At 46.6% G+C, this 17,955-nt stretch overlaps 2 protein-coding genes across 2 annotated transcripts in view; both read left to right on the forward strand.

Moving 5' to 3' along the window:
* Positions 1-14,436, forward strand: part of LOC120682331 (IAA-amino acid hydrolase ILR1-like 5) — a 65,732-nt gene extending 51,296 nt beyond the window's left edge. The window contains exon 6 of the mRNA XM_039964175.1: positions 14,286-14,436. The gene's annotated coding sequence lies outside the window, so the exon portion shown is untranslated. The remainder of the gene's footprint in view (positions 1-14,285) is intronic.
* Positions 14,437-15,163: 727 nt separating this feature from the next.
* LOC120682966 (defensin-like protein CAL1) lies at positions 15,164-15,917 on the forward strand. Its single transcript, XM_039964975.1, has 2 exons — positions 15,164-15,333; positions 15,451-15,917. Exons 1-2 carry the CDS (start codon positions 15,258-15,260, stop codon positions 15,630-15,632), a joined length of 258 nt encoding a protein of 85 aa, XP_039820909.1. The 5' UTR covers positions 15,164-15,257; the 3' UTR covers positions 15,633-15,917.
* Positions 15,918-17,955: the final 2,038 nt, after the last annotated feature.

Raw genomic sequence — 17,955 nt, forward strand, 5'->3', positions numbered from 1 at the left:
TTTCATGCCCTGTAAAATGCTTGTTTAATTTTGAAAAATTTATGGCAGGCTTATCTTTAGGTATAAAACCTTCAGTTAAAATTTCATTACCAGTACTTGCGTATTTTGACCTGTAAAATTCATTTTTGTTTCCAGCAGTAGCTGTTTGTTTTATTTTTCGTGGTTAATAGGCTGCATAAAATGGGCTGAAAGTTTCACAGTAGGCAAGTTATTTAGATATGTATCATACATAAAAATTTCAAACCCAGAATCTCTGTTTAACATTATTTATGATAAGGACATGCTTAACCTTTTGTAAATCATCATGAGTTTGTGTTGGAGTACAATTCTTTAGTGAAGAATTGATTAAATCGTATCACTAAAATAACTCACGCGTATGCATTTCATATAGATTCGACTACTCTCCCTGACGGTACGTACGAGTTGGTGCCGGAGTCCGAGAGTGAGCAGCGTGAAGCTCAAGTAAATCTGACTGAAGCTACCGAAGACCCGAACCCAGTTTCGGAAGAGCCCACAGCTAGTTACGCTCAGGAAGGCAAGCCCCGGAGCATGTCCTACCTATTTTAATTTATGCAACTATTTGTATTCCTGTTTATTGCGCATTTAAGTTGCAGGAATTGTTTGGAACCTTAGTTGCATGATCCTAGGTACCTATGCTTGAACACTAGTATGTGTAGGTCGCTAGTTGGCTATGCTAATGGTTCGGTAGAAGTCGAGTGATTTCCTGTTACTCGCGAGCTCATAGGAGTTGAATGCTTACTACACACTGCAATATAAGGTTTACGGGCGGGGTTGTTGTACTTGTGATACCCCGTCTGTTTAGTCAAAATGGATAAGGCCGCGGTGTGTGGTAGTGGTGGTTAAGCGTTTGAACGTACTAACCACATGCCGAGAATATGGTAATCGGTAAGCTTAAGTACCTGATGGAACCGGCCGAGGAACATACTCCCCACTGTCTGGTCTATGGTCACGCACGGGTGCAGGGCACCCTAGGACGGTGGGCCTGTTTCATGCCCGGGGGAAAAGGGGAAAAGTCGCGTGGGTGACTGCATTTCCCATGCGTGTGTTTAGGTCTGCCTGGCCAGGTTAATAAATTCGATTCGAATCGTCTGTCTCTCACGGATATTGAGACTGCTTAACCCTTTTGCCACATAGAGTAAGAAGTGGAACAATGATGATGAGAAATATGGTCGAATGATGAAAAATAATTGCTTTCCACCATGTATGCTTTAGGATAGATGCTAATGTAGAATGGTTAAGCCTAATAGAACTTGAAAGCTAAAATCGGAAAATAAGGACTTACTGCTTTTCGGCAAAGACAAACCCCTCAAGCCAAAAGCCTTGCATGTCTAGTTAGAGGGTTAGTTATATCCTAGTCGGGTAAGCCTTGCGGAGTATTAGTATACTCAGCCTTGCTTGTGGCTAAATTTTTATTTCAGGTAATAATTTTGAGGACATGATTGCTAGCTTGACTTGGCCGTGTACCTTACCCCCTGGTTGGTCGGTGGAGTGGGATACGACTCCGGCCAACGATGGCAATGCCGAGTGATGTCATGTACGGGTTTCATCATGACATCATGTATCGTCGTTTAGAACTCGTTTTATTTCCGCTGCAGTGAACTCTGAACTACTTTCTTTTCGAATTTCAAGTACCTTTCAATGATTTTGAACTTGGTTTGTAATAATTAAGTTAAGACTCTGTAATGTAATATATTTGTGAAATGTTGTACTCTCTGGACTCACCTTCGTGTGGGTTACATGTAAGCTTTGGGTTCGATCGACGCTCAGGTGGATTCTTCGGGACTTTACCCGACAGCACTGCCGAATTACTCCGTTTGAAGTGCGTGTTAGCCGGGATTGTCTTTAAGATGATGGTTAGCGCACTTGAGCCGGATTAATTAGGGCGGTACTGCCACAGCTGGTATCAGAGCCGAACAAAGCGCACACCCGGGAGTACGACTAGATTTCAAAAGTCTTCCTTAAAACTTAGCCACAAAGTCGCGTTTGGAAAATACGTTGGTTCGTTAAGGATCGTGCATAGTACGTAAAGCCCTAGGGAGAATTATGGAAGTTGCTAGGTGGCTAATTAACTTATGGTTTATTTATAACTGACTTCCAGCACGTTTCTTTCTGTACTTCAATTCAGTACTTTACATTATGTAACGACGCACCTACGCTAAGGTAAGACGGTAAGGATCCTCAGTCAGCTGAGGGAGTCTGACCTTCCCGTCGGTGATGCGAGCCGAACGCTGCCCTCAAGCAGTGGCTTACTTGAGGTGCTTCCAATATACCAACTATTAGTTGGGTATATTGGGAGTAAAGTATACTCAGTCAACTGAGGGAGATTGACCTTCCCGTCGGTGATGCGAACCGAACGCTGTGCTCAAGCAGTGGCCTACTTGAGCTGCTGCCAATATACCGACCATCGGTCGATTATATTGGGAGTAAAAGAAAACGTGAATACGTCACCTCAGTAACGTATGAGCGCTGTCCATGCAGTGTTGGACGCATGGATGCCGCTTCTATAGTGAGCGGTAATGTATGGGGACGCTTTCATGTGTGCTGGCATGAAAGGTTCAATGAAATTTATATCTGTCAATTTTCTGCAGGTACACTAACCGCGATTACGTAAGTTAAGCACGGTTAGAACTCGGCTAGAAATATATATAGGGAGAGACGTAAGTTGTGCCATGCCACCGGTGCTAACCCCGTAAGCCCAAAGCTATTTGGCAATTGTTTCCTTTGGGAGGACGATTAGGTCGTGCATGCATCATGCTCATAAAATTGAAAGCCAAAGAAAATAGATGTGGGTTAGTCGGGAATGTTAAGGTTGCACGTGAGCACGGTTCCTCTCCTCTCACTTAAGGTCTATCTAGAAATCTGTCATTTTCTGCTATAGCCTGGAAGATGAATTTATTTGACATGGTAGATGACTTTATCTGTAGAAGCGCCAGTGGATGATTTTGCCCCAAAACCTGCCTACTAGCTGCTGTGTAAAAATGAGAATTTTTCGACTAGTATACAGTGGGGTACACTAGAAACTTTGACACCCTGTTTTCTGTCAGCTTTGAGCACCTGTGTTGCACGAATTTTTAGGCCTTCCTAGAAATGTTTTCTGCAGATGTGTTCAACACAAAACTTGCGCCAAATTTAATCACCAAGCTTCTGTAAAAATTTAGTAAATTTAGGCTTAGTAGTTTGTCCTCAGCACTCAGTTTACTAGCTCTCTGGTCACTGAAAATTCTGGGCTGACAGCAAAGCAAAACTATAAGGATAAGACTTTCTTAGGATCTGATCTAGATCTTGAGTTGACTAGCAAAGTTGTTCCTAAAAACCTTAGGAATGTTCCTGTAAATTTTGAGAATTTCTAGAGCTCTGTGCTTCCAGTTGTACTCGTTTTCGTGCACTACCCAAAATCTGTTTCAACCATCACTCACTTGTGTACATCTTTTGTACAGATGGCTGCCCCTGCTCTCCTGGTGTTTGATGAGGATGGGCGTGCACACTCCGAGTGCACACACTGGCAGGGTTTTCCCTCCATTCTTTGGGAGGTGATGCGCGATGCCGGATATCCCAGTCCCCCGCGCTATGTGGGCGAGGAGTTCCATGAGATGGGAGTTGCGCGCTGTCGCGTGCGCATGACTCATGCTCCCCACCCTTTTCCAGATCACTGGGCTTCCTTGGAGCTGGAGGTAGTTGGACACCGTCTGGTTGACACTTGGGAAGTTGCAGCCATGACAGCACTCAACAAGTTTTGTGAGAAGAATTACGCAGCTGTCACACTAGCTCCTATTGGCCTCTTCCCAGCAGAGCAGCCCAATGACGCTAACTGGCTTAGTCGGGTCGGACACACTGGGTACCTTCAGCAGAACAGAGCTGCAGAGACTATCTCCATGTCAGTGAAGTGCATGAATGCACTATACCGCTTGCAGACTTTACAGGCCAAGGCCATGACCCAGATCATTGCTTCTGCACGAACTAGCCACGAGATAGTGATTGCTAAGAATGAGCAGATCAGGGATTTGGATGCCCATGTTGGCCAACTGGAGGGTCTGATTGAGGAGCGTGATGTTCTCTTGGACAACAGGGATGCTGACTTTGCACTTCTGGAGCAGCAGTTCACTGCCCAGCAGGTTCAGTTGAATGCTGCCTTTGATCACATTGAGATGTTGGAGGCTCAGCAGGCCCAGCCCGAGGCCATGGAGGAGGAGCCCCAGGAGGTTCAGGGTATCTCAGGACTTGACACTATGTCTGGAGTGCCCCTGCCACCACTTCCGGGAGCTCACTCTCCAGTGAGGAGCGAGTCTTCCGTCAACAACCTGGACGACTTTTAGATGATGTCTTAAGTAGTCGTTCGCGCATACTCCTCTGTAGGGTAGCCTAACTTTGGATGGTGATGTAATAGGCTAACTAAGAGTTGAGTACCTCGCTTTTGTCAAAGAGTACCACTCCTATGTAAAAGTATCTTAATCGTTTAGGCTGTAGCTAAGAACTTGATGCATGGTTGTAATGGTTTAATTGCAGTGGAGTCTATCGCTGCAGAAACTTGTCTGAATTTTTATCCATGTTTCCTTGCATTTCTGGGCTGTGTGTTGAATACCAAAGTGGTTGGGAATTTCATGATCTAAGTGCTCACCAAATTTCAGCATTTTTAGACCTGTGTGTCAAAAGTTATGGCCCGAACATTGCACCTCGGCCTGCTGAAAAACAGACTGGACAGAGCGGCAGAAACTGAATTTTTCGCCCACCTTAACTATAGATTTAGCTTTGGAGTTGAATACCAAAGTTGTAGTATGATGAATTATTTATCTGTTGTAAAAATTTGGGCGCATTTCATTGAACAGAGTGCAAGTTATGAATTTTCTTGTAACGAACCGCGTTGCTGTCCCTGTTAATATTATACTCATTCCAGTACTACTTTTTCGCGCTTACCCTTGTGTACTTGGGGAAGTCATATGTCACCCTACTAATGAGAGAAATTGCCATTCCAGATGGTGGGAGCGACACGTGGCAACCCTGAGGGTTTCGGGGACGCGAATGGTAGCAGTTCGCAGCGACCGCCACCACCGCCACCCAACTTCGCGGAATATCTGGCTGCCCAAACCGAGTTACTCCGTCAACTCGTCCAGGGACAACAACAACAACAGCAGCAACGGGGTGGACCCAATGTTCATCAACCTCAAGCTGCTGGTTATCCAGATTTCTTGGCAACTCAGCCCCCTCTGTTCAACAAGACAGAAGAACCACTGGATGCGGATGCCTGGATTCGCACAATTGAGTCCAAGTTTTCACTACTTCTGGCACCATGCTCAGAGCAAAACAAGGCTCGCTTTGCCGCGCAACAGCTTCGCGGTTCGGCACGTCTTTGGTGGGATAACTACCTTGGCATGCTCCCAGCTGATCACGTTGCCACTTGGGATGAATTCAAGGCTGCATTCAAGGGTCACCATATTCCAGAAGGACTCATGGATAGGAAGCTGAATGAGTTCCTGGCTCTTACTCAAGGGACACGTACAGTTCTCCAATATGCCCAAGCTTTCAACAATCTCTGTCAGTACGCGGGCTATCATGCTGACACAGATGTTAAGAAGCGTGATCGTTTCCGTAGAGGCTTAAACACCAAGCTCAAGGAACGACTAAACCCCATTAGGGTCGATACATACAATGAGCTGGTTAATCTCGCACTCACTCAAGAAGACTGTATCATGACTCACCGTGCTGAGAAAAAGAGGAAAGCGCCAGCTGGACCCTCTAGTGCGCAGCCACAGAGGTATCGCATAGTACAGAATGTTGCACCTTAGATTCCTCAGAAAGCCCCTCAGCCAGGGCGTTGGGTTATCAGGCCTCCACTGCAGCAAAGCGTGGCACGTTTCCCTATTCCTCAGTTAACTGGCCCAAGGCCAACTGCTCCACCGCCAGCCCGTCCAAGTGAGGGAAATCATTGTTTCAATTGTGGGAGCTCAACTCATTTCGCCCGTGAGTGCCCGCAACCCAGGCGACAAAACCAGGGCCAAGGCTTTAATCAAAACAACAAGAACAAGGGCAGAAGGCAAACTGTTCAGGTCAAGCAAGGGCGCATCAATTTCACCACTCTTGCAGAACTACCTGAGGGCGCACCAGTGATGATGGGTACATTTTCTATCCACAACAAACCTGCAGTTATATTATTTGATTCTGGTGCATCGCATAGTTTCATTGATGCAAAATTTGGTGCAAAAGTGGGTTTGGATTTTATTCACACGAAAGGGTCATACATGATATCAACCCCAGGAGGTAAAATTGCTTCAAACCAAATAACACGACTTGTGCCAATCAAGTTGGGTAGCTTAATCGTCAACACCGACCTTATACTCCTACCACTTGAGGGTATAGATATCATCTTGGGGATGAATTGGATGACTCAGCATGGGGTTATAATAAATATTCCCGCCAGGGCGGTGGAATTAAATTCGCCAAAATATGGAGCCACTACTCTCTATTTACCCTTCCGAGAGTGTGTCAATTCTTGTGCATTTGCCCTGAGCACACCCAACCTAGAAGAGATTCCTGTGGTATGCGAGTACACCGATGTGTTCCCGGATGACTTGCTAGGAATGCCACCAGATAGAGAGATTGAGTTTATTATTGAACTACAGCCAGGCACTGCCCCTATCTCAAAGAGGCCATATAGAATGCCACCCAAGGAGTTGGCCGAGTTAAAAATTCAACTTCAAGAGCTGCTGGATAAAGGTTTCATTCGCCCCAGTGCATCACCTTGGGGTTGTCCAGGCCTCTTTGTAAAGAAAAAGGATGATAGTTTGAGGTTGTGTGTGGACTACCGACCTCTCAATGCGGCGACAATCAAAAACAAATATTCCCTTCCCCGCATTGATGTTCTCTTCGATCAACTGGCTGGAGCTAGGATTTTCTCAAAGGTTGATCTTCGCTCCGGCTACCATCAGATTAAAATTCGTCCATGTGATATTCCTAAAACCGCATTCTCCACATGGTATGGACTCTATGAGTATTTAGTCATGTCTTTTGGTCTCACAAATGCACCTGCCTATTTCATGTATCTCATGAACTCGGTATTCATGCCGGAGCTCGACAAGTTCGTCGTGGTTTTCATTGATGACATCCTTATTTATTCCAAGAATGAGGAAACCATGCTAAGCACCTGCGCATTGTTCTCCAACGTCTTCGGGACCATCAGCTCTATGCTAAATTCTCCAAATGTGAATTCTGGCTAGATAGTGTGAAATTCTTGGGCCACACTATTTCCAGCGAAGGCATAGCTGTGGATCCTAGCAAGGTGCAAGAAGTGATGGACTGGAAACCTCCTACCTCCGTTCATCAGATTCGCAGTTTTCTTGGTTTAGCCGGATATTATCGCCGATTCATTCCGGATTTCTCCAGAATTGCTAAGCCAATGACTGAACTATTGAAGAAAGGAGTAAAATTTGTGTGGGATGAAAAATGTGAAAAGGCTTTCCACACCCTAAGGGAGCAGTTGACTACCGCACCTGTCTTAGCTCAACCTGATAACACCAAGTCCTTTGACGTGTATTGTGACGCGTCGGGTACGGGTCTTGGTTGCGTGCTCATGCAAGACAATAGAGCTATCGCCTATGCGTCACGAGCTCTTCGACCTCATGAACAGAATTATCCTACTCACGACCTTGAATTAGCAGCTGTCATTCACGCTCTAAAGATATGGAGGCATTATCTTATGGGTGCGCATTGCAATATCTACACCGATCACAAAAGTCTCAAATATATCTTCACTCAAGCTGATATAAATATGAGACAGAGACGGTGGTTAGAATTAATCAAGGACTATGATCTTGAGGTGCACTATCACCCAAGCAAGGCTAATGTTGTAGCAGATGCACTCAGTTGCAAAGCTCATTGCCATTGCCTATCCGTGGAATCCTATTCGGAAACCCTCTGTCATGAGATGAGGAAGCTCCAGTTGGAAATGATTCCCCAAGGTACCTTAAATCACATTTCAGTTGAACCAACCCTTCATGATCAGATCATTATGGCCCAATTACATGATAAGGGTGTTGGGATCATTAAACAGAAACTCTCTCAAGGAGAAAGGAAGTATAAGTGTTTTCGTCAGGACCATAAGGGAGTCCTATGGTTCGAAAGTCGTTTAGTTGTTCCGAAAAATCATGATCTTCGGAAGCAAATTCTCGACGAGGCACATCTTTCCAAATTTTCTATTCACCCGGGCAGTACCAAGATGTATCAAGATCTTAGGAAGAATTTCTGGTGGACTAGGATGAAAAGGGAAATTGCTAAATATGTCTCGGAATGTGACACCTGCCAGAGAGTAAAAGCCAGCCACTTGAGAGTAGCCGGTTTGCTTCAACCTCTACCTATCCCGTCGTGGAAATGGGAAGACATAAGTATGGACTTCATTGTTGGATTACCCAACACATCCCAGAGACATGATTCCATTTGGGTTATCGTGGATAGACTCACCAAGACGGCACATTTTATTCCAGTACATACTACTTACATTGCCAAGAAGTATGCCGAGATCTATCTCGATCGTATTGTTTGCTTGCATGGTGTACCCAAGACAATCATTTCTGATCGTGGGACACAGTTCATTGCGCGCTTTTGGGAACAGTTGCAAGCATCTCTTGGGACAAAATTAATTCGAAGCTCAGCTTATCACCCCCAAACTGATGGGCAAACTGAGAGGGTGAACCAAATCCTGGAAGACAAGTTGAGAGCTTGCGTCATTCATTATGACAAGAGTTGGGACAAATGTCTAGCTCTAGCGGAGTTCTCATATAACAATAGTTATCAAGAGAGTTTGAAAATGGCACCATTTGAGGCCTTATATGGTCGACGGTGTCGTACCCCTTTGAGTTGGTCGCAAGTCGGAGAACGAGTGGTATTCGGACCCGATCTCGTAACAGAAGCAGAAGAGAAGGTGAGGGTAATACAAGAGAATTTAAAAGCCGCCCAGTCTAGGCAGAAGAGTTATTTTGATAAAAGAAGGGACCCTTTGCAATTCGAAGTGGGTAATCATGTTTATCTTCGAGTCTCACCAACCAAGGGTGTGCAGAGATTCGGCGTGAAGGGCAAATTAGCTCCATGATATGTTGGCCCTTATGAAATCACTGAGGTTTGTGGACCCGTGGCCTATAGACTACAACTTCCTCCTCGACTGGCAGCAGTACATGATGTTTTCCATGTTTCTCAACTCAAGAAATGTGTTCGGGTTCCCACCGAGATAATTGAACAAACAGAAATATTGGTAGAACCAGATCTCTCGTATGTCGAGTATCCTATCAAGGTTCTTGATAACATGGAAAGGGTCACTCGAAGGAAAGCAGTTAGAATGTACAAGATTCAATGGAGTCACCATACCGAAGAAGAAGCTACCTGGGAAACTGAAAGCTACCTAAATCAGAATTTCCCCGGTTTTCTGAATTCAACTGGAGGTACACCTCTTTCCTGCACTTAGCTTGCTTATCTGAATCTCGGGACGAGATTCTTTTAAGGGGGTAGGTTGTAACACCTCCGGTGTTTAACACTATATAAAACAGGCAATTAACATGCAATGACACGTTAAACCCTCCCCCAACTTCTCAATTACTGCAAAGCCGAAATTCAGTTTAAACACGCCAAAAAGTCAACTCTCACACTTTTGCTCAAATGAACTTTTGCCCAAAACGAAAGTCGTAGAGTTGGACAAAATAAACAACTTTCGTGTACAAAGTTTTTCAAGTTCTAACATGAAAATTTGAATTAACCCCGAAAAACAAGCGGGATCATTAAACTTGAATTCAAATTTTGAACTTCCAAACCATCGCTCAAATGAAGTTTTGCCTGAAAGGAAAGTTGTAGGAAATTTAATTTTGAACAACTTTCGTGTTCAAAATTTTTCGAGTTTCAATTGAAAATTTTGAGTTTTGGCTAAGTCAAACAGTGGACTTTCTTTTCTCTCTCTCGACTCCCTTTTTCTCTCTCCTCTCTCTCTCCCTCGCTGACTCCCCCCTCTCTGCGCGCGCAGGCGTTCAGGCACGCCGCGCGTGCGCCCGCTGCCGCGCTGAGCCGCTGCCTGCCCCCGCTCGCTGCCCGCTGCCTGGCCGCGCGCCGCTGACTCCCTCCCCTCTCTCGAGTGCGCACGCCCCGCGCGCCGCTGACGCCCAGCCCGTTGACGCGCACGCCGCGACAAGCGCACGGCGACGCGCCGCCTCGCCGCCGTAGCACCCAAACGGGCCGGCCGTGCACCTGCCGCACGCACGCCACCCCGCCATCATCGCCCCGCCCCCGCTGCGTCGCTGCCCCGCTGCTGCCTTGCCGCTCGGCCACGCCGACGCGCCTTAAACGCGCACGCAGAGCGCCACGCCACCCTCGCCGCCGACGCCCTGCTTCCCCCGCGCGGGCGCCTAGTCCCCTCCTCGCGCCCTCACTTCGCCATTTAGCTCGCGCCGCGCGTGTGCCCGCTCGCCCACACCCCATTCCCCACGCCCACGCCCCACCCCTTCGCCTAGAACGGCCAGCGCCGCCGCGCCACTGCACAGCGTCGCCGCGCCCCCATTCCCGCCCGCCGAGCTACGGCTCTCGTGGAGAGCCCAGCTCACCCCTCCTCCACCCCCACCGAGCATCCCGCGGGCTCCATTCCACCCCCAGGCAACTCCCAGGCCCGCCCATCTCCGCTCGGAGCCTCCCAGTGCCGCGGAACGCCGCCGCCCACGCCATTGCCGCCGTCGAGCACCCCCTCACCGCGGAGCCCCTTCCCCGCCTTTCCCCGACTCCAATCGACCCCCGAGCTAGCTTCCTCATGGCGCCGTGAAGCTCCCCGGCCTGCTCTTGCCCCTCCTCCCGCACCGGAGCGCCGCCGCCCGCTGCAGCCGCCGCCGCCGCTCCCTGGGCGCCGCCGCCGACCCTGCTCCGACCATCCCCGTCGACCACATCACCCACCCCTAGGTAGAGCTCGGTGAGCTCTCACCCCTGGACCCCATCCCCGCCGCCGGCGAGCCTCCTCCTCGCCGGGAAAACCCCCGCCGCCGCCTCCCCTGTCTCCTACCTCCGGCCAGGGACCCCGGCGCAATTTTTTTTAGGTTTCCAGGGGGTTAAGTGAAAGATTCCGGGGCCCCTTTGCAATCTGTGTTTTTGTATTTTCTAGATTTTCCAGTGAACTTGTAAATTCGATTAAAACTCGTAGAAAAATCAGAAAAATTCAAACTCAACTGTTATGGAATCTTTGCAAAGAGATCTACAACTTTTGTTACATACACTTTTTCATTTGCTCAATAGTTTTTACTTCATTTAAAATACAAAGAAAATGTACTTTATATTAGATCTCGAGTTAAAAACATGAGTTGTTAACCATTTTTGGCCAGTAGGGTACATATTAGGTGTATAACCTTGTGTAAAAGTTTCATAGACTTTTGATATGCCTAGCTATCGGTTTATTTAAATCTTGCTTTATGCCTACTTTAAATTAGTTTGTTTGTACATACTGTTTAGCTTGGTTTAATGAGCTCAAACGTTTACAGTGCCTTTAAATTGATGTTTAGTTACTGTACAAAAATTTTGAGAAATTTTAGATAGGTGGAACCAGTCCAACTAATTAATAGTATAGCTATTTACACTAAATCAAGAAAAATAGTTTATTTGCATAGAAAAATCTGATAATTTTTCTAGGGGATTAAATTGAGTTTATGACCATACTGGTAAAATATGAGGCTCTGGAACTTAGTATAACAGCCTATGGAATTTAATTTCGATCCATGCAGCATTACTTTGTGCTATTTTTCATGCCCTGTAAAATGCTTTTTTAATTGTGAAAAATTTATGGCAGGCTTATATTTAGTTATAAAACCTTCAGTTAAAATTTCATTACCAGTACTTGCGTAGTTTGACCTGTAAAATTCATTTTTGTTTCCAGCAGTAGCTGTTTGTTTTATTTTTCGTGGTTAATAGGCTGCATAAAATGGGCTGAAAATTTCACAGTAGGCAAGTTATTTAGATATGTATCATACATAAAAATTTCAAACCCAGAATCTCTGTTTAACATTATTTATGATAAGGACATGCTTAACCTAGTAATAAATAAGAAAAATCTTCTTTTGCTGCATAGGGATAAAAGAGAAAACCCATCCGAGTTACTTTGTGAAGTCAGTACAATGATTATTACTCTATAAATGGTTGTCCAAAATGATGTAACATAATCTTTTGTAAATCATCTTGAGTTTGTGTTGGAGTACAATTCTTTAGTGAAGAATTGATTAAATCGTATCACTAAAATAACTCACGCGTATGCATTTCATATAGATTCGACTACTCTCCCTGACGGTACGTACGAGTTGGTGCCGGAGTCCGAGAGTGAGCAGCGTGAAGCTCAAGTAAATCTGACTGAAGCTACCGAAGACCCGAACCCAGTTTCGGAAGAGCCCACAGCTAGTTACGCTCAGGAAGGCAAGCCCCGGAGCATGTCCTACCTATTTTAATTTATGCAACTATTTGTATTCCTGTTTATTGCGCATTTAAGTTGCAGGAATTGTTTGGAACCTTAGTTGCATGATCCTAGGTACCTATGCTTGAACACTAGTATGTGTAGGTCGCTAGTTGGCTATGCTAATGGTTCGGTAGAAGTCGAGTGATTTCCTGTTACTCGCGAGCTCATAGGAGTTGAATGCTTACTACACACTGCAATATAAGGTTTACGGGCGGGGTTGTTGTACTTGTGATACCCCGTCTGTTTAGTCAAAATGGATAAGGCCGCGGTGTGTGGTAGTGGTGGTTAAGCATTTGAACGTACTAACCACATGCCGAGAATATGGTAATCGGTAAGCTTAAGTACCTGATGGAACCGGCCGTGGAACATACTCCCCACTGTCTGGTCTATGGTCACGCACGGGTGCAGGGCACCCTAGGACGGTGGGCCTGTTTCATGCCCGGGGAAAAAGGGGAAAAGTCGCGTGGGTGACTGCATTTTCCATGCGTGTGTTTAGGTCTGCCTGGCCAGGTTAATAAATTCGATTCGAATCGTCCGTCTCTCACGGATATTGAGACTGCTTAACCCTTTTGCCACATAGAGTAAGAAGTGGAACAATGATGATGAGAAATATGGTCGAATGATGAAAAATAATTGCTTTCCACCATGTATGCTTTAGGATAGATGCTAATGTAGAATGGTTAAGCCTAATAGAACTTGAAAGCTAAAATCGGAAAATAAGGACTTACTGCTTTTCGGCAAAGACAAACCCCTCAAGCCAAAAGCCTTGCATGTCTAGTTAGAGGGTTAGTTATATCCTAGTCGAGTAAGCCTTGCGGAGTATTAGTATACTCAGCCTTGCTTGTGGCTAAATTTTTATTTCAGGTAATAATTTTGAGGACATGATTGCTAGCTTGACTTGGCCGTGTACCTTACCCCCTGGTTGGTCGGTGGAGTGGGATACGACTCCGGCCAACGATGGCAATGCCGAGTGATGTCATGTACGGGCTTCATCATGACATCATGTATCGTCGTTTAGAACTCGTTTTATTTCCGCTGCAGTGAACTCTGAACTACTTTCTTTTCGAATTTCAAGTACCTTTCAATGATTTCGAACTTGGTTTGTAATAATTAAGTTAAGACTCTGTAATGTAATATATTTGTGAAATGTTGTACTCTCTGGACTCACCTTCGTGTGGGTTACATGTAAGCTTTGGATTCGATCGACGCTCAGGTGGATTCTTCGGGACTTTACCCGACAGCACTGCCGAATTACTCCGTTTGAAGTGCGTGTTAGCCGGGATTGTCTTTAAGATGATGGTTAGCGCACTTGAGCCGGATTAATTAGGGCGGTACTGCCACAGCTACCCCGACTTCCAGCTCGAGGATGAGCTGTTTCCGAGGAGCGGAGAGATGTTACGGGCCAGGAGTAGCCGGCACAGGCCCAGCCGGCGCAGCAGCCGACAGCCCCGGCGTGGATCACGTACCAACGCCGGGGGCGCCGCCCAAGTGGCTAGGAGAGCCACGATTTATTTCCTTAGGGTTTTATTCGCTTTCCTAAAGTGTGGGACAATTTGTAAGTTAAATACTCTCTTCTAGATGAAAACAGATCAAGCTAGGAATTGATTCCAGTTGGCCTCACGGGGCCGCCCCTACTCTCGCGTCTCTCTCTCCCTCGCGATCTCCCTCTCACGCGCGCGCCCCCTTCCACGCCGCTGCCGCTCCCCTTGCTGGTCGCCACGGCGCCCATCCGCCGGCGACCCCCAAGGCCTCGCCCTCCATCCACGCACCCCTACAACCTTCGCGGCCGCAGTAGGAACTCGGTTCCTTTCAACTGGCTCCGTCCACCCGGCTCACAACCCGCATTTCTTCGTCGACGAGGATGTCGTGCCCGTCGGGGCTGCACTGCACACGGCGCTTGCAGAACGGTATCTCGCCGAGGGCTCCGCCGTCAACCAAGGAGACCTGCATACCCCTGGCTGATCCTGAGGTGAATAAATGGTTTGGCGAGTATAAAAACGCACTGTAAATTGAACTGTCGAACATGTTATTCAGAAAACTGAAACAGAGTTGAGTTGGAGTTCAGTTCAGAAAACTGAAACATGCCATCGAGTTTGATCTTCCTGCGATTGTTTATTTGCACTCGTGCCGTCGGTGATCACCGGCGGCCAAGCGGCATTACACCCACGGCCCCATTGGTAGCTAGCGTTGCTGGCCCGCTGCCCGGTGGCTCGTCGCGCCCACACGCGGCTGATCACGTGCGCCGTCGGCCATCCCGCTGCCAGGTCGGTGCACTGCACCCTGCCCAGCATCGATCAACGCATGCGTCACCGCCGGCCGCGCTCGATAGTCGATCTCACGCTACGTTCCGAAGACATACCCCTGCAGCAACGCCTCAAGAAGGGTGCACGACAGGATTCTTTTTTTCGCACCGGGCGTCGGGGTGCAGGTGTGACGACGGCCGGTGGGATCCAAAGCCCAAACCTCGCACCGTCCATGTTGCATTAGAAAAACCCTACCGGATCAGAATTCCATGCGCTGCTGCTGCTGCTCCGGTCCTGGACGAATTTAAAACAAAATCGGCGGATTTGAATCCTTTCTCAAGGGCACGAAATTAAACGGACCTGGATTGTGAGCGGACCGGGCCGGGCCGGGCCGCCCGGCGTTCTGAATGCCCCCCTATATAAACCCCGCTGCCGTCCCATTCGGCACCGCGCAAACTGCAAGCCACCAGACACCAGTCCACTTGTAACAACGCCGTTCCGAGCCCGTGACCCGGTCTGAGAGTAGTAGAGCAGCAGGCAGCGAAATGGTGGCGTCGATGGCCTCCCGCCGCGCGGCCGCGCCCGTGCTCTTCTTCTTCCTGCTGCTCCTCGTCGCCTCAGGTGCGCGCACGCATGCTTTCTCCTCGTTCGTCACGTCTTCCTCACGCGCCCGCGCCCATTGTTAGTTTGCATTTTTTTTTTCTGATGGCACGAGACGGACGGACGAGTGGTGTGCAGAGATGGGGCCGGCGCGGGTGGCGGAGGCGCGGCACTGCGTGTCACAGAGCCACAAGTTCGTGGGCGCCTGCATGAGGAAGAGCAACTGCCAGCACGTGTGCCAGACGGAGGGCTTCCCCTCCGGCGAGTGCAGGCACCACGGCGGCATCCTGCGCAAGTGCTTCTGCACCAAGTCCTGCTAGCCGGCGAGGCGAGGCGAGCAGGGTCCGATCCAGTAGCGTCCCGGAGTTATTAGCACGCACCCCGCGCCGCAGCCATGCATGCTGGTGCATTTGATTTGCTGTAGCGTCCACTCAGTCGTCGTAATCACCCTTGCGTCTTTAATTAGTTTCCCGTGCTCTTATCGTGTACCGACTTAGTGTTTCTCATTTGTAGTAAGTTATTCGAAAATGCTAAACCGAGAGTGCTTGGCTAGCAGCTTCAACTGCTGGAATAATAAAAAAAAACTTTGGCTTTGTGGTGTCAAAGGAGCTGTATGATCATTACATGTTAATATCCTTGAATGCATCTTGGTTCTGTGGAGGAAGTATCTCGATCTACCCCGCTGATGGATTTGTTTACCATCAGTTTCCCGTAGATGTTGGCTGAGCATTCAACTTGTGGATGCTGAGGTCGGAATTATCCATAATCTAAAATATCAGTTTCTGGTAGACGTAGAGTGGTGTACTATGTAATTTAGCGCTTCTTTCATTCTTAACTACATGATGTTTATAACAAGCAAATTATTTCAATTTTATTTAAATAGTTTGTTTTAAATGTTATATAATTATGGAGGAGTTACCATAAAAGTTGATAAAAGAGAGATGTTCGACTCGCTCATCCTTTCAAAAGATATTTATTCACATGACTTGTGAACATCTGGCTTTCATTTAGGATAAGAAAGAAATAAGTTCTCTTAAGGAGGAAAAAACAACATGATACCAGCAGTGCCTTACTCAGCACCTATGACTTACATGCATATACAACACACATAAAAAACAAACCTACCATGGGCCGATGGGCGGACCATAGTGGAGGCCGGAGGCGAAACTGGGCATCAGCCCCTTCTTCCTCCACGCGCTGCTTCACTGCAAGTCAACTTATTTTGTGCTTGTTTGCTGATGTTAACAAGCAGAAATTTACAGAAGTGAACTTATTTGGCCCCCGCTTGGTTTGGCTCCACGTTCACCTACTATATATGCTTCATCCCCATCCCCTTTCGTAATTGTTATCTACAGCAGTTTTATACTCCCTCCGTTTCAAATTATAAGTCATTCCAAGAATCTTGGAGAGTCAAACTATCTCAAAGTTTGACCAAAATTATAGAAAGAAACACAAAGATTTATGACATCAAATCGGTACACTATGAAAATATAGCTAATAAAGAATCTAATGATACTTAATTGGTTTCATAATAAATGTTATTATTTTGTAATATAAATTTAGTCAAATTTGAAAATTTTTGACTCTCCAAAATTCTTGGAATGACTTATAATTTGGAACGGAGGGCGTATTAGAATTTGTGTAGAAGAAACTTTCCAAAAAAATGTATTAGAAGGAATTTACAGGTTATTCTAAGATTCTTTTTCTAGGAAACTTGTTCTAAGATGTAGCTAATTTTCACGTCATGTTTAAAAATACTAAAAACAAATTACAAAATTTGTTTGAGTGAGTTGTTTAATTAACATGTTTGAACATATATAATAAAGCTTCCGCGTTGTCACGAATATAAGCGACAAAAGTTGTTTGAATGTATTCGATTGCTTACGTGTTGCTGTTCATCTTCTTATCTGACGTGTGTGACCTCGATCCGCATGGTCGTACATGGATCACTCCCTTCACATCCTCCATCTACGTCTCTATATCAGCTACCATCGCATAACAGTACAGTACTAATATATGATACGCTAAACCAGCTCTACCAGGAACATATATAAAGTAACACTCACTGCTAGAAAATCTCTCATTAGTACCGGTCGGGAACCCCCGGTTTGTACCGGTTTCCCGACCGGTACCGCTCCTCCGGTACTAAGTGCACGCGCAATCGTTGATGGTAACAAAAAGCAATGCTCGCAGGTCAAAATTCTCCTGTTTGTACTCGTCCCAAACACGTACACCTTCCTCCTTCCACAGCAGCAAAAGTTCATCAACCAACAGTCTTAGGTACACGTCAATATCATTGCCCGGTTGTTTTGGGCCTTGGATAAGCATCGGCATCATCATGTACTTCCGCTTCACGCATAGCCAAGAAGGAAGATTGAACATACAGAGGGTCACATGCCATGTACTGTGACTGCTACCCCACTCGCCGAATGGATTCATTCCTTCCGTACTTAAACCGAACCTTATGTTCCTTGGGTCGTTATCAAAATCTGGGAAATCTCTATCCACGTTTCTCCACTGGGACACATCCGCATGGTGTCTCAGCATCTGATCTTGCTTACGCTCTTCTTTGTGCCACCGCATCAATTTAGCATTGGATTTATTTCTGAAAAAGCGCTTCAAACGTGGTATTACTGGGAAATA

This window comes from Panicum virgatum, chromosome 7N (genome assembly GCF_016808335.1).
Source record: "Panicum virgatum strain AP13 chromosome 7N, P.virgatum_v5, whole genome shotgun sequence".
In the NCBI taxonomy this organism is placed as follows: domain Eukaryota; kingdom Viridiplantae; phylum Streptophyta; class Magnoliopsida; order Poales; family Poaceae; genus Panicum; species Panicum virgatum.